Below are 17,493 nucleotides of genomic sequence, written 5' to 3'. Positions count from 1 at the left end.
AAACATTGGGGACATCTGGGAGGCAAATTAGCGATAAACACACATTTCTGTATGGAAACGGGCAGATTTATTTCGCGATAAACCAAAACTTATGTGACAAGTGTTTTTTTAGACATAACGTCATCACGCACACCATTTTTTATCGATAAAAGGCCATTTGAATGGAAACAGGCAGAAGACAACAAATTTCGCAAAACTTGTTCCTACGCATTTTCAATTTGTCGATAACAAAATAGCGCGAAAAGTGGATGGAAACTAGTGAACAAGCTTCTCTTATGTGCTCATTAATGCGCAACAGACGTAAAGAAATTTAATGGAAAAATTACTTACATTTCAGTTTGTTTCTCACCAAAACCTGTTGGATGCCTTTAAAAGACTTAGAATAGAAGTCTGCAACCCGACCCAAGTGTCACAATGATTCAATGTTCTGAACAAGTTCAGGCTGTGAAGAGGGGACTGTTGCATTGTTTCATATTATTCCAGATTGTTCTGCACCAGGTGCAGTTTCAGCACATAAATGGTAAGTCAATGCTTTTTTTCCGTTGTGCCCTAGTGTACTGTGGGGCTGCTGTGCCTTGTTAAAACTGTATTTTACTGTTTCAATACTGTTACGAATGTTGCCTGTATGCTTACATAAAATATAGCCTGTTGCAACAGTACTTGCTAGGAGAAGAAATTATAAAGATAGTGAGCGATTTTAGGTTGGGTTTGGGCTTATAATCTGACGGTATCGTTCGGGCCGGGTAGGGTCTCGGGTAGGGGTCGGGTTCGGGTTTCATTTTTAGGCCCGTGCAGACCTCTAACTTGGAATATGACACACAAATTTCATGGACTAATTTTATGATATTTTGGGGTGCTTTTTGAAGTTTTAAAGTGAGATACTTTCCACTAACATTATATGAATACCAAAATGTTCATTAAAACATCTTTTATATTCTGCATAAAAAAGAAAATCATACAGGTTTGCAATCTGATGTTGGTTAAATTATGATAGAATTGTAATTTTGGATTAACTATTTCTTGATGAATTGTACTATACAGCAGCATATCTACTTTTAAGAGTAGTGGAAGTACCCTTGCCTTGTGATTAACTATTTGTTGTTTCAATGCTGGAATAAAGGAAGAATGTGTCATGATGCAGCTAAGTGAGACTGGCACTTACGTATGGACTTCTCCTTTAGGGATCCCAGTGAGGTGCGTCTCTGTAGGCAAAATGGGTCTGGACTCTGGAACTCTAAGGGGGAAGAGGGGGATCTCTGCTTCTGAGAGTCCAAAGAGTCCCTGTCCCCTGGGACATATGTTGAGGACAGCGGCAAAAACAAGCCTCTAGAACTGAGACTCTTAATTTCTGGTTCAGATATTTCATAAACTGTCTCAGGTACTTCAGTAATGGGTGTGCATGTCTGATCCTGAACCACCTCCACAATACTGCTGTCCTGGGTCAAATAACTGTCCAGAATTGAGTCTGTACTCCCATTCTTGGCAAAGTAAGAGGGTCGGTTTCCTGTGCATCTGACAGGCTTGGAGCAAGGAGAGGAACTACGCTTTTCTGGTGTGCATGATTGGAAACCATTAGTGCTAGGCTGTTGAAGGTCAATGAAGGCCAACGTCTCCTTCTGGCAGATGGCAATATGTTGCTGCTGCCGCAGGAGTGGCCTTCTCTCCCGAGAGTCGCTCAGAGCCTGGGTCTCAACTGAGCCTTGGAACCACATGTCAGAGCGCTCCCCTCTGCAATGGAACGCTTGGAGGTGAGGCTGGAAATCAAGGAAAGGAGAGAATCCATGGCCAGGGAGCATGGCTCAGGAGGAACATGGGTACTGCAAAACAATTTAAAAATAAAGACAAAAAGAATATAAGATACTAAATCATGTACAGGTCAACACAGATAACTTTGCAGAAAGCCCTGCAGAATTTCAACAGCATTCATTAAAAAAATTCTACATATCTCATGCCCCTTTCATGACCAATTATTAAATATTTTGGCTAATTTGAGTATGCTTTCAGCTACCAAAAATTATGTAAGTAACTCTCAGCATACCTTTTTTAAACCCATTAATGGGTCATTGACAAATAAGGTTGTCAGAGGAGGTAAAAAAATAACTCTAAAAATCTAGTTTAAAACACATGTATCAAGTTCATAGAAATGTGTCGATGTTGGTATCATCTTTGTGTCGATGTTGGTATCATACAGTTAATTTTTTTAATATCATTTATAACATTTTCAAAAATATATATATACGTATATATATTTTTAATGGCTTATAATATGTCAAGTAAAAGGTATTAAAATTATTTCCTTCCCCCTTGAATACATGTAAGTGTACAAAACTTTTTTTTTTTTTTTTTTACAAATACCAAGAAGTTTTCTTAGGTTTACTCCATTTGACCTGAACAAAATATGCCTTTTCATAAAAATGTCATGAGGATTTAAAGGGGTCCTTTCTTTTCTTTTTCTTTTTTCTCACATGAAAACAGAATGGATACCTGCATATTGGTTACACCATCTGACTTTGATTTGGTGGACAAACGTTTTTCAAATATAAAGAAAATTATTTGAAAAATCTTTCACTGCTTATTTTTTTCAGAAATAATAAAATATTTTTTCCAAACTGCTTACACCAACATTTTCCCAAAAATCTGTGCTGAAAATATGCAGATTCTATCTGGGCCTGTGTCCACATAACCTCTGTCTATTTAGATCATTTTACACATAACTTATGATTAAGAAATTTAGGTAATTTGAATTTATAGCACAAGTATGCAAATCACACGAATGCTGCATATAATGTCATATTCCATTTTCCTATGTAAATTAAACGTTTTCTGTGCATGATTTTGTACATACACGTCATAAGACCCTTATAAACACTACAGCCATATTTCTTCTGGACTTAAAAAGCTTTTGTATTTCTACAATTGAACACAGAAGAGTAGATTCCTCTGGCCAGTGTTTTTGTTGTGCCAGCACAGATCTATGCACAGTTAAGCTCTACTTATCTCTGCAGTTCTTTGTGGATTTGGCGATTCACTGTGTAACTGGGTAAACTTAAGTCTAGATGAAAACATTGCAGGCTCTTCCCCCATAGAAGGCTTGGTTCAGTCGCTGCCGCGGTGTCGTCCTGTTCTTATTAAAGAGTGCAGCATGCAGCCCTCATCCCCTGTATGTCTCTACACCATTAACAGCTGGATCCCTTACTCCAAACATAACTGCTCCTTTACTGCTTCTGCAGGTCAGTCACATGAGGACACTCACATGGGAGCTCTCCAGCTATGATAATTGGCCAAGTATTTAGTCTTGCTAGCTTTTACCTGAGATGTAATGCCACCCAAAGATGTAATGGCACACAAAGAATGCACCCCCCCCCTCAACAATATTTATACCATGATCAATGGAAACATGTAAATGCTTCACGCTGCAACACCCCCACCCCCAAATCTACACAATTGATTCTGTCACTCTTTCTTATACATATTTCCCATGTGTCCAAACAGCTCTCTGTTTACAAAAAGACTTTGGGTCATAGGAGAAGCAATGCTTATTAGTATTAAGTGTCTTGCCCTGAGGGACAGGCAAGCCTGAAATAGCCTGAGCTAGGCCATCTCCTGGGCTGTTAATGCAGTGATGGTTCAACAAACTGTCAGTGCTGATGACCCACATCTGACCCATGAAATAAAGAGAGATGTTTTCTAAACTTAGAGATGAAATCCACCCAAGGATGCTGGATGGGTTGCCTCTAGGTGCTTTAAACACTGCACTGCATGCAATTTAGGCCTATATGGCGTTAATTGTATTCTGACACTTAAAGGAATATTCCAGGTTCAATTTTTAAGTTAAGCTCAATCGACAGCATTTGTGGCATTATGTTGATTACCGCAAAAAATTATTTCGACTCGTCCCTCCTTTTCTTTAAAAAAAGCAAAAAATCAGGGTTACAATGAGGCACTTACAATGGAAGTGAATGGGGCCAATTTATGAAGGGTTTAAAGGCAGAAATGTGAAGCTTATAATTTTCTAAAAGCACTTAAATTAATTCTTCTTTTAAAACTCATGTATTATTTGAGCTGTAAAGTTGTTAAAATCTTAATTTTTACAGTCATTTTAGGGTTTTAGGATTTGTTGACGTTATGTCATCATGCAACAAAGTTGCAAAATTGGCTATAACTTTACACAGAAAAGGTTAGTATGTGATTTTATCACACTAAAATCACGTTAACACACATATTGTTTATGTCTTGTGGTCATACTTTTGAAACAGTGAGTATTTTAACATTTACGGATTGGCCCCATTCACTTCCATTGTAAGTACCTCACTGTAACCACAATTTTTTCTTTTTTTAAAGAAAAAGAGGGACAAGTCAAAAATGATTTTTGTGGTAATCAATATTAAGCCACAAATGGTGTCAATTGAGCTTAACTTGTCTTGAACCTGGAAAATTCCTTGAATATACATTCATATAATGTACTGTATAAATATACAGTTATGCATTAGATAACAAAATATTAAATCAGGTTGCATTTATTTAAAATAAAGATTTGCAATATAATTTTTTCACAAAAATATATTTGTTAGGTTTAAAATTATAATGCATTAGATATACTGTTCATAAGTAAGTATTTGGGAACTTCAGTAGAACATGTCCATAGTTAATGGGATAAACTACACAAAATAACATAGTTTTTTTCTGGTAGTTTTGTGACTATCAATTGCAACTCTCTGTACCCTCAATCAAATATTTGCAGTACCCTATGTATTTCTTCATAGGACTCAAAAGAATCTGAATATTCCCCTCATCTCAATTTCTCTCTGAATACAGAATGTACACACAACACAGCTAATTCTCACCTTGCCTCCACTGCACGATTCAACTTGATCCATAAGCATAACTACACACACACACACTCACACACACACACACACACACACACACACACACACACACACACACACACACACACACACACACACAATCATACAGCTATGAAAGCACAGAAAACACACAATCTGACCGTTTATCCTGATAAAAACTATACCCACATCTGCAAAATAAAACCCACACACAAATGCACAAATGGTTACCTGTTCTCTACTCTACACAAAGGCTCCCTTTATTTCTCCAGATGGGGAACGCTGTTAGGTGCACAGGCGATTTGAGAGTTAAGGAAAAAATCTGGATTCCTTACAAGCACACACTGAATTAAATTTGCAATCAGTTTAATAAACAGTACTGAACCACAGACTGTGATTAGTTAAGGGTAAAATATTTACATGTAAACACTTAAACTGGGTCAAGTTTGGTAAGTTTAAAGAAGCATTTAGCTGAATTAAGTTCAAGGAAAATAGCAGGTTGAATATTTTGTCTGCTACAATGTACGCTCCGAACGGCCCCACAGTGGCCAAAGCTGGAAATGTAAGCGCAGCGTAGTTCTAGTGGGAAGACTAGCAGCTGTACATCATCGCACCATTAGCTAGGTAACACCTAGCCAATCACATATAAGTCATTGCTTTATAAGTCTGCTTATTGCCGTTTCAGTGTGCTAACACGACAACCTCCACCACCCCACCACCACCAGTTGAGTCCCGTCCTGCACGGGGGTAGGCTGGTTCCGAGTACAACTTCTTCGGACCACCAGACGGGGCTTACGCCAAAGAGAGACATTACATTTCTGTTTTATATTCATCAAATAAATGTCATCTTAAATTTCACTCAAGTCTTTCTGATAGAACTGCGGTGGTGCGCAAAGCACTTCGCAAGATGAGAAAACATTATACGAAAGGAACATTTGAAAGGATGTGACCTGAAAGCCACAGCATGTCCGATTTTCAGAAACGTGTGAGTAGTAATTATATTAATTTACTCTTAACCCTAACAGTACTTAGACCAAAACGGAATTCTTTCACTTGAGTCTTTGCAAATATATGATAGCTATATGTTAGCCTGATGTCATGAAAATTATGTGACTGTGGTGACATTTTTGCAAAATGATATTAAGTTGTTCCTTAAAAATATTGTGGCAGATCCAAGGAAAATGTCCACTGAGTGGCTCTAAAAGCACGTTAAATTTTCTACCAAACAGATGAGGATTTGTACCCTAGTCCTTTGCATAACATGTGCAATGCTTTTTTGAGCTCAGTTGAGCTATCACGCAGTTTGATTGCACTTGTAAATGTAGTTGGTTATGTAATGCAAACATAATGCAAATGTATGGCCTTCATGCACTATACTAAAAGTGTTTAGATGTCATAAGATAACACTGTGTGAGGAAAAGACGAGTTTACAAGTTACAAGTTTTCAACTTTATTAATCCCACACAGGGCAAGGGCTCCATTCACAACAGACATACAAGAGACAAAACAAACCCAACAACAACAACAAAAAACTAAGTGTTTATGATCTGATAATCTGCCCTTTTACTTGTAATTTGTGTGAAAGGGAATAAATGTCATTGTTACTTTATATAGGTATAGTAACATTATTATGATACCAGGTTGGAACATTTTCCACATGGTGGCACTTGTCTGGAATTCAGCACATTGGGTCCATCTTTAGGCGGAAAGGGGTACAGTGGAATTTATTTTCCAAAGAGGAGCACACAGAGCGGTTTGACTTGTTATAAATCATAATTTTATAACCACGTACATGTGCTACAAAAATGAAATGTACTACTGTACAAAGAGCCGCTGTGTGAATGCTCCAAATAAACATCACTATAAAACGAATACGATAATACTCTACATTACAGCCCATTATGAAACAGCTATTCCATACATTCAATTTCATCTCTCACACCTTTTACAATTTTCAGTTAAATCCACCATATAATTTTCAATGTTCTCAACATGTTAATTAAGGATGTTTTGGTCTTTGTTGTATCTGTTTTCCCTGTAATTTTGGAGGCCTCCTGTAAGTCAGGGCATCTGCAAAGTAAACGAATAGAAAACTAGCATCTTCTTCACTGTAGTTATGATTAGAGAAAGCATTATTCCCTCTGACATGCTTAAAAAAAAAAAAAAAAAAAAAAACATGCACAACCACATAACAAATAAGTAATAAAACATGGTATCGAGAAATGTAAAAGTCAGGAACAATAGAAATACTAAGACAAATAGGTTGTATTTGAAACGGAACAAAAGACTGCACATTTATTTTATAGTGTAGCTGTCTAGACAGACGCTCTGTACAGCTGTGTAGCATAAATCCTACTGGGAAATAACCCACACCATAATTCTGATAAATGTCTGCATGCAAATTTGTTAAAGCCACAACTCCAAATCTGGATTGAAAAGCACCCCTGCCCCTTTTTACTCTTAATTCCAAGAATATTGACTAGTTTGAGCTCTTGATCTGACAGTGTGGTGTGATGTTTTTTTGTTTTTTTTGTTTAAGTGTAATATTGTTCTGAGGCAGACTCACACCACTGCTCTAATCGGTCTGTGACAGAGAGCTCAGACTCAGGGTGTATCAAGGCATCTGCCGTTCACAATCAAATGCCTAATCTTTAGCTCCTGCAACTATGGTACACAGCTTGATGGCAAGATGTGGGTGACAAACAAAATATAGACATTATTTGTCAAAGATTAATCATTGCCCCATAAGGAGTTTCCTGCCATGAACTGGCCTTAAAATCAAATGGTTTGAAATGCTTTTATTTTAAAAAGTTAATACCTAACTTCTGATGCTAGACAGACTCTGGATATAAGGCTCAGCTGGTTGACCTCATACTATAAGTATGTTTTATTATTATTATTATTTTATAAAGATTGGCTATAAATCCTCGCTTCTAGTGTGAACAGTGGTGTGTTCTTACACTATTCATCTTGGTTCAACTACACTAACACCAACCAGGACAGCTTGGAACCTGGGAGTAGTGATAGATGACCAGCTTAACTTCACTGCCCACATCTCATCAACTGCCCAGTCTTGCAGGTTCACACTTTAAAACATCAGGACCTTTCCTGTCTGACTATTGTGATGCTCCTTTTCTACCCGCTCTATACAGAACTCGAACCGGCGTCTCTGGCATGGGAGGCGGGCGTGCTAATGAGGAGGCTAAAGGCTACAGCCCCTAGCGTCAGTCACTAGTGTGCCTCTTGAGGTCAGGAGAATGAGGTTTATACACATTGCACAGCTATCTATCAGCTGGCCACCGTTACATTCACCCCCCTAAACCTCACTCCCATCCGGGACACGGCATCATTGTGACGCTCCTGTTCGACCCAATCCGTATGGGACTCGAACCGGCGTCTCTGGCATGGGAGGCGGGCGTGCTAACGAGGAGGCTAAAGGAAACAGCCCCTAGCGTCAGTCGCTGGTGCACCTCTTGAGGTCAGGAGAGTGAGGTTTATACACATTGCACAGCTATCTATCAGCTGGCCACCGTTACACTAAGCTACACAGTTTCTGATCTAAGCTGTGGTCATCTCTAGACTGGACTACTGTAATGCTCTGTTGGTTGGCCTCCCGGTTAGCATGATTAAGCCACTGCAGATGATCCAGAAGGCAACAGCATATCTGGTCTTCAGTCAGCTAAAGAGGGCTCACGTCAACCCACTCTTGATTTCACTCCACTGGTTACTTGTAGCTGCCCACATCCAATTTTAAGGCTTTGACACTGGCCTTCAGAACAGCCTGTGGAACAGCACCCTCTTACTTCAATTCCCTCCTCTAGGTCTATGTCCAAACTCGCTCTCTGTGGTCAATGAACAAGCGGTGCCTGGTGGTCCCATCTGTTCCTCGGTGGTGGAAGGAGCTTCCAACCTCCACATGATTTGCTGAATCCATCTCAATTTTTAAGAACCAGCTGAAAACACATCGGTTCCATGAGCACTTAACCAATCCACTCTAAATGCACTGAATATTTACCAATATTTAAAAAAAAAAAATCTTCACTGTTTCTTTCTTCTACGCTAGCTTCTATACTACTCCAGCCACTTTGAGAATTTGGCAGTGTAAAACTGCAGATATTGTTGACTTTTGTACGATGAATTGCTTACTATGTTCCTCATTTGTAAGTCGCTTTGGATAAAAGTGTCTTCTAAATGTAAATGTATTGAGTGCAATGAAATGTTTTTGAGGTGAGCTAGAAAACTAGACAAGTATATATTAGTAGGTTACAACATGTTATATTTTGGTCATATTTTACCTTTTTAAAAGTTAAAAATAGTAAAACTAATCTTAGTCATGTATTTGGTTAAAATGCCTTTGGATTTTCCACATCATTGAATAAATGTAAAAAAATAAAAAAATAAATAAATGTAAAATATATATATATATATATATATATATATTACATTTATGCAATATCAGGGTGTTTTGGGTGGTTACCAGGGCATTGTTAGGGTTTTGCTAGGGCATCACTAAATGGTTACAAGATAATTTGCTTACTGGCCCAAATCAAAAGAAACCAATGACATCCTAAATCCTAGATAAACCATTCTACTGAATTGGTTCAAACTCAGAGTTGGAAACATTTGTATGTTTTTTCCCCAAAACTTTGTCCATATATATATTGTACCATATTTTAGGTACACATATCAAGTAAAAGAATAGACAGTTTTCTTATTATATTTACTTTTTTGGTAATGTTTTTCCTCTGCCCACATTTGAAACCATAATAAAAAGGATTATATTTATCTATTCAGAAAGATTTTCACAGCCGAACCAATTAAAATGACAATTTTAACAAATTTCAAAGTTTCTTTCAAAGTTGGCGTAAATTGATTCATACGAGGACAGTGGTTCCAAATGTTTTAAATGAGTTTTCTTAACTGAAAATTACTATGTAATCTCAACACTTTGTTTCTGTAGAAAGAACCTAGTTGTACTGGGTAAACCCAACAAAATAAGAGGTCAATGAAACTCAAATAAATCACTTTTATTTTTTTATGTTCTAATTAGTGAAAGTTAATTTTAGCATGCTAAATACATGCTGGTTGGAAGCACTATAGAGAGTGTAGTCAAAGTCTTTCTAGCAATTCAGTCCACTATCTGCCATGTTTGGAACACTCTCAGGAGGCTATTTCCTGTCATGACATTTCAGCTCCTATCTACTTGAATGGGAACAGACCGAAATCTCCAAAAAGGTTGGTCCAGAATACGATCAAAGAACATATTTCAAATCAGCAGTAAAATTTGACAACACTGTAACCATAAATTGTGCTTCTTTACCTCAGATTATGCTAAGAAAAAAAAAATTCCGGCTTGTATAGCTAATGCGCATGCGCGTTCTCAAGTTGATTGACAGGCGATGCCTGTATCTAAAAGGTGATTGGCTCTTTTTCTGTAAGGCAGAACTTCCTTTCTACACCCGCTAGCCATTGGCTGCCGTCGGGCATTCAAATTTCCCCCATTAATTTTAATAGAAGTGGTCCATCTCTGCAAAATAGTTTCTAGTGTAGTTTAGTAATTATGCTAGTTAGCACAGCAATTGCTCAACGAAACAAGCAATCAGTATTTTGAGTAATATCTACCTGTCCTCATCGTTAGCTCAAGCTCCACTCTTCAATATAATGGTAACCCCCAAAACATAACATAACAGAAACTCTTCTAAATTCCAACATAACAAAACATTAAACACTAACAAGAGTATATTCATCTTGCACAAAAACACATAAAATAATACTTAGTTTTAACATTTACACTCCCTGTCAAATCCCATGCAGAGCATACTGAGAAATGGAAATTCCCTGCCCAGTTTCATCAATGCTACATTAACACCACAAAAAGTATTTTTGTAGTCCCAACTCAAATGGATTAACTTCCATTTTACAAATTTAAATGGATAGAACGCAATGAAATCAAGTTGTGACAAAGTGTTCAAGAATTGTGTTGCTTTAGTTCATTTTAATTAAGTAAATTGAACAAGCAGCAAAAAATCCAGGAGTAATAGTGACATTTAGTTTGCAAAGTTATATTATATTCCCTTAATTTTTTTTTTTCCTAATCTCAACTCATAAAATGGTTTATGTTGACAATATTACAAGCACAAATGTTTTATGATAAATAAAATGTAGTAATTTATGATTAAAGACAACTGTTCCCATCATCCGTATTTGGGAGAACAAACACTACATTTGCATTGTCACTGAGGTTGTTAAGAACTGCTTAGTTATACAGCTTGTTTTTCATACAGATGAGGAATAGTTTAAAATAATAACTCAAAAGTTTTCAGATAAATATATATATATTAAGCCTTAACTGTCTAACTTTCTGAGCACTTCGTTAACTAATGTATTCCCAAAAAGTCTGTAACAAATCAAATAGATCCAACATCTTAAAGAAAAATACAACCAGGAAGTGAGACTGCATCCCTGTTCATCATGGTCATATGGTGAGTAGTTTGATCAGTCTGAAAATCAGTGTGTAACTAAGAACTGTCATTCTCTGCAAATAAATTAACTTTTTTGGGTTGTAAAAAGATCTTTTAAAAAACAACACTGAAAAATAAAATTACAAAAAGTTATTAAGTATTATTTTTGTTAAAAGTTGTAAAAGTTGAAATTTTTAAAAGGGTTTGATCCAGCCATGTCCTAACAGAAAGTACTCTATAAATGATGATTTTGTATATATTTAGTTTATTATTATCTCAATTAATGCAATAGGTTTAAATAGATCATAACATATTCTTATGAAATATCCAATGAGTTCTTAATTGTTTTTTTATTTTATTATTTTATGTATTTTTATTGTGGTACTGCAATTTAAACTAATTCAGTAGAATGGCCCAGATATGTTTGGGGACCCTTTTAATAAAAGTCTATGGGATTTTTCATACATTTTTCTTCTGGCGGGTGGACATTTATATTCTAAAAAAATACATTTATTTTAGAATATAAACCGTGAATCTGTATTTGTTTCAAACAGATACAATGTGTAAGTATTCCAATGATCAGCTTTAGTCACTCAAAATGAAGGATTTACTATCCTTACCTACCCATAATACTTACTGTACTCTACCTCTACTCTATCTATACTTACTGTGTCTGTTTTGTCCCGAAAAGAATGATTGTTTGGAATTTTCCCAAAAACAGAGGGGTTGAAGATTCTATTATTTTCCATGTCTTTTCCTGCTCTTGAAATAGCAATTTTAAAACTCCCTGATACTTCAAGATTTTCCATGCCATTTTAATATAACCATGGGAATCCTGCTAATATGTGAAGGTATTGTACAAGAAAAATAAGTACATTTATTATAGAGATTATTTATAGCAGGTATGGATTTAAATTCTCACTTCTTTGTTTGTGTTTGGTGTGGAGCCTGATCCCTGAAAGTACCTGAGGCCTTCCCCCACCTACTCCAACAAGAAAATCCCTTTTTACCTTCACAAAGCATTGACATTGCCCTCAACCCTCTCAACTCTAATACAACACAGAGAGAGAAGCCATTGTGACAATAGAATAAGGTATGACTCTAACAAGCTGCATTTCTTTGGACCATCTCAGACCCCCTGGTTTCTTCTCAAAGAAAAATGTTAACACATTTTTGGGACATCTGTGCACTCACCTTCTTTCAACATCAACACCTCCCATACTGGACACGCCCAGTCAAACACAGGAGGGCTATGCACACAGACAATAATGCTGAGTGTGGAAACAAAGCACTATTATTAAATGCTGCAGTTAAGTGTGTAATTAATCTGGAGATTTATACATTCTGACTGAATGGTGTATCTTTAGAATCACATTGCTTTCCTCTAGTGCTTTTAAATCTCTTTGAGTTTTTAATTGTACACATTCACTGTATATTGTCTTATTATAAAATAGTTACTTCTGGTCCTCTAATCTGGTTGTACAAGCAGTTTTACTTTCAAAAGTGTTGATATTTAGTATAATAACTCTGGGACGCTACACTATTTTTATCTCTCTGCTTGTCTCTGTTTTCCACATTCTAGGGCCCAAGTAATGTACTTACAATTAATTAACTTAATCTAAAGTCAGTGAATGTAATCTCATTACAAGAATTTAAAAAAGTTATGTTTTACACTTCTTTTGACTAAAAAGTATTTGGATTACAGTAACTAATTACTTTGTAATAGTAATTTATAGAAGCTCAAACAAAACCTTTAAATTAATGTATTGGTCTACGTAGCAGAAAATATTCAATGGCAACTTTTCTGAAGTTCAAAGTTGTTTCTAAGGAGGAAAATCTTCTTTAGAAAGGAAATAAAAGCAATCCAATAAATTATAGTGTGTAATAATAATTCAAAAAGGTGAGCCAAGCCTGCAAATTCTCCCCCCTGCCTCTCCCTTTATTATATAGACCAGTAAAGACTTGTCACTCAAAGCTCCTTGTTTTGAAATATGATCAGGTACACTGCTTACACTGTAAGACTGACCATGCAGCAGGCTGTATTCAATATTTGTGACTCAATATTTGTCATATATTTGTTAATATATTTAAATATAATAATGTTTATGCAAAGTTGATGCAGCATATGCAGTCTAAAGTTTTTAAAAACCTGTTAAATAATTTACACATGAATATCTTGCAAAATTATTAAGGTAAAAATATGGCTTGTTAAATTTACTAAAAACAAACTCACAGTTTGCAATACTTAACTCCAATCTGTGAAATTTAAAGGTGAAATGTGTCATTTCTGCACCACTAATGACACCAAATGGAATTGCAAAAAATAATGAACGCTCCCCATCAGCCATTGGTCGATCAAACAGATTACCCCACTCCAAATTTACACCATTGTTTGAGTGAAATGTTGCTCTGTCAGACAGGTCGGGATGCTCAAACAAACAAGGCAATGTTTTATTAGACCTTTTTCACACTCCGTGTTTTGGAATGCAGAAGTAAATGTTTGCAGGGTAAACTTTGACAGCAGTGAATGGGAGTGAATGGGAGATAACAGCAAATATTATTTTCACTTACCCTTTGCTCCAAGACCAAAAGAAAAAATCCACTCTTACGTTTTAATGACTTTACAGAAGAGGAAAAAAATAGACAGTGGTGGATTAAGACAGTAACATGGGAGAAGATGCCAAATTTACTGTCACTCTCTCAGCAGCTGTAATAGAAACATCCTGGTTACTTTCGTAACCTCCGTTTCCTGATGGAGGGAACGAGACATTGTGTCGATGTATTGACACTAGGGAGCCCCAAACACCTCTGCTTTTTGAAAAAAGGCCAGTGGGAATTGGCGAGTGGAATTTGCATGCCACCTCTGCTTTTTGAAAAAAGGCCAGTGGGCATTGGCGAGTGGAATTTGCATGCCACTCCCCCGGACATACGGGTATAAAAGGAGCTGGTATGCAACCACTCATTCAGGTTTTGTGCTGAGGAGCCGAGACAAGGTCCCGGCCATTGCAGCGGGTAGTTCAGTGTTGTGGCAAGAGGGACACAACATCTTGTTCCCTCCATCAGGGAACGGAGGTTACGAAAGTAACCAGGACATTCCTTATCTGTCACTCACTCGACGTTGTATCGATGTAGTGACACTAGGCGTCCCTATACAAAATGCCACAACTAGCTGAACTATGTTACGTGGACTGGCGGTGCGAGACGGGCAGACCGCTGTGTGCCTCGTAGCCAGAGCACCAGGCCGTCACGTAACCTCCCCCAACACTCTTATGAGTGTCGAACGGTCCTTCGGGAATAAGTCGACTGCCCAAAAAATAGGGACAGGCTAGACCAGCCGTGGCCTCTTTCACTCTTTTTTCTCCCCAAAAAGAGTGGAATTTGTTAACCGACTGGGGGCCATAAATGACTATGTCGGGGGGGTGTCACTCCCAAGGGGAAGACACCGTGGAGGTATTTTGAGTGGAAATACATCACATAGTCTTACCGAGTCTTGTCGGAAGTATGTCATGAGGAGAAGTCCCATGGTAGATCCTACCCGAGGGAGGAGGAGTTTCTACAAACATGGTGACCAGGGGCAGAGGGGCCTCTGCCCAAGGAAGACGCAGTTTACCGACAGGGAAACGATTTAGCGGAAGATATCACATTGGGTCACCTACGGGGAACCACCACATGTGGAGCACCTACCTCAGTACAGGGCCTAATTAGCACACATACTGGGCCGGCAGCGAGTTTCTCCGCAAACTCGTCTGCCACAGGGCTAAGGAGGAAAGTCATCCAGGGATCACAACTTGTGAACACGACTGGGAGTCAAAAGCGCACGTCTTCACCTCATGGGAGGGGAAAGGCTCTATGCGCAAGCGGTACACCCAGCCAGCTGTCCAAAAACTTACCTGTTTGGACCTGACAACACACGGGACAAAACCGGCTCAATCCGGAGATTATAGAACCTCGCAAAGGTGTTGGGTGTTGCCCAGCCCGCTGCTCTGCAGATATCTGCCAAAGAGGCGCCACTGGTCAGGGCCCAGGAGGCCGCTACACTCCTAGTAGAGTGGGCTCGTAACCCCACGGGGGGCGGCACATCCTGGGCGTGATATGCCATCACGATGGCGTCAACGACCCAGTGGGCGATCCTCTGTCTGGAGTCAGCGCTTCCTTTTTGCTGTCCACCAAAGCAGACAAAGAGCTGCTCGGAGCTTCTAAAGCTCTGCGTGCGATCAAGTGAGAGTAACCCGGACCAAATTCCAGGCACGATTCACTGACAGAGAACGCCTGCAGGTCCCCTATCCTCTTGATGGAAGTGAGCGCAGTCAGGAGGGCAGTCTTAAAGAGAGTGCCTTAAGCTCAACTGACTCCAGGGGCTCAAAGGGAGCACCCCGTAGACCCTGAAGGACTACAGAGAGGTCCCACGAGGGCATGAGGTGAATGAATCTGGAGGGATTCAACTGCCTAGCACCTCATAGGAACCTGATGATCAAGTCGTGCTTCCCCAAATACTTACCATCCACTGCCTCGTGATGTGCCGAAATGGCGGCTACATACACCTTCAAGGTGGAGAGGGACAGCCACCCCTCCAGCCTCTCCTGCAGGAAGGAAAGCACCGATCCGACTGTGCATCTCTGGGGGTCTTTGTGTCGGGAAGAACACCACTTAGGTAACAGATGCCACTTCAAGGCATACAGGCGCCTCACAGAGGGAGCCCTAGCCTGAGTGATTGTGTCTACCACCGCTGTCCGCGAAGAGCGTGAGGTCCAAGAACCACGTCTGGGTGGGCCTGTAGGGTGCTACTAGGACGATCTGCTCCTCATCCTCCCTGACCTTGCACAGGGTCTGTGCAAGTAGGCTCACTGGGGGAAATGTGTATTTGCGTAGTCCATGGGGCCAACTGTGTGCCAGCGCATCTATACCGAGGGGTGCCTTGGTCAGGGTGTACCAAAGCGGGAGTGGAAGGATTCCTGGGAAGCAAACAGGTCTACCTGTGCTCGACCGAATCGACTCCAAATCAGCTGGACCACCTGGGGGTGGAGTCTCCACTCTCCCCTGAGCGTAACATGTCATGACAGCGCGTCCGCTGCGGTGTTGAGATCGCCCGGGATGTGAGTGTCTCGTAGCAACTTGATGTGCTGGTGACTCCAGAGGAGGAGATGGCAGGCGAGTTGTGACATGCAACGGGAGCGTAGAACACCTTGATGGTTAATGTACGATACTGTCACTGGGTTGTCTGTCCGGACCAACACGTGCTTGCCCTGGATCATCGGCTGGAAACTCCACAGGGCAAGCAGTACTGCCAACAACTCGAGGCAGTTGATGTGCCAACGCAGCCGTGGGCCATTCCAGGAGCCGGTGGCTGTGTGCCCATTGCATATGGTGCCCCAGCCCGTCTTGGAGGTGTCCGTCATAACCACGACGCGCCTGGAGACCTGCTCTAGGGAAACTCCTGCCCATAGAAATGCAAGGTCGGTCCAAGGGCTGAAGAGGCGTCAACAGATCAGCGTGATGACCAAGCGATGTATCCTGCGGCGCCATGCCCATTTCAGGACTCGAGTCTGAAGCCAGTGCTGAAGTGGTCTCATATGCATCAACCCGAGCGGTGTGGCAACCGCTGAGGATGGAAGTACGCATCCTTCAGGTCTACCGCCGTGAACCAATCTTGATGCCGGACGCTCGCTAAAATGCGTTTTTGCGTCAGCATCTTGAACGGGAGTCTGTGCAAGGCCCAGTTCAGTACTCGCAGGTCCAAGATTGGCTGCAACCCACCGCGTTTCTTTGGTACAATGAAGTAGGGCCTGTAAAACCCTTTCTTCATCTCGGCCAGAGGGACAGGCTCTATCGCACCCTCCCGTAGAAGGGTAGCGATCTCCACACACAAGGTAGCGGTGTTCTCGCCCTCCACCGAGGTGAAGCGGATGCCGTTGAATCTGGGCGGGCGCCTGGCGAACTGAATCACGTAGGATGGTGTGGCAGCGGGGGCGTGGTCAAGCATCTCTCCGGAGAGAGAGAAAGCGGTAAGGGCGCTTACACCTGAGCTAAATTATGTCTAACACCTGTCTCTAATTTCAGTAAGCACAGGGAGAGTGGATAAATAGAGCCACACCGCAAGTAGAAAAGGCAGAGAAAGCCTGGGCACCAGAGAGCCGAACAGGAAGCAAGAGTTTTGTGATGATGAGAGTTTTATTTTGATGAAGCGG

General features: G+C 40.0%; 1 protein-coding gene across 1 annotated transcript in view; it reads right to left on the bottom strand.

The window, feature by feature from the left end:
- The window catches only part of arhgef19 (Rho guanine nucleotide exchange factor (GEF) 19), a 53,732-nt gene that overhangs the window by 12,148 nt on the left and 24,091 nt on the right, over window positions 1–17,493 (bottom strand). The window contains exon 4 of the mRNA XM_051662138.1: window positions 1,163–1,817. Within this exon, the coding sequence (XP_051518098.1) occupies window positions 1,163–1,796 (634 nt within the window). The 5' untranslated portion in view covers window positions 1,797–1,817. The remainder of the gene's footprint in view (window positions 1–1,162; window positions 1,818–17,493) is intronic.

Source organism: Myxocyprinus asiaticus, chromosome 29 (genome assembly GCF_019703515.2).
Source record: "Myxocyprinus asiaticus isolate MX2 ecotype Aquarium Trade chromosome 29, UBuf_Myxa_2, whole genome shotgun sequence".
In the NCBI taxonomy this organism is placed as follows: Eukaryota; Metazoa; Chordata; class Actinopteri; order Cypriniformes; family Catostomidae; genus Myxocyprinus; species Myxocyprinus asiaticus.
This window is presented reverse-complemented; position numbering and strand designations above follow the sequence as displayed.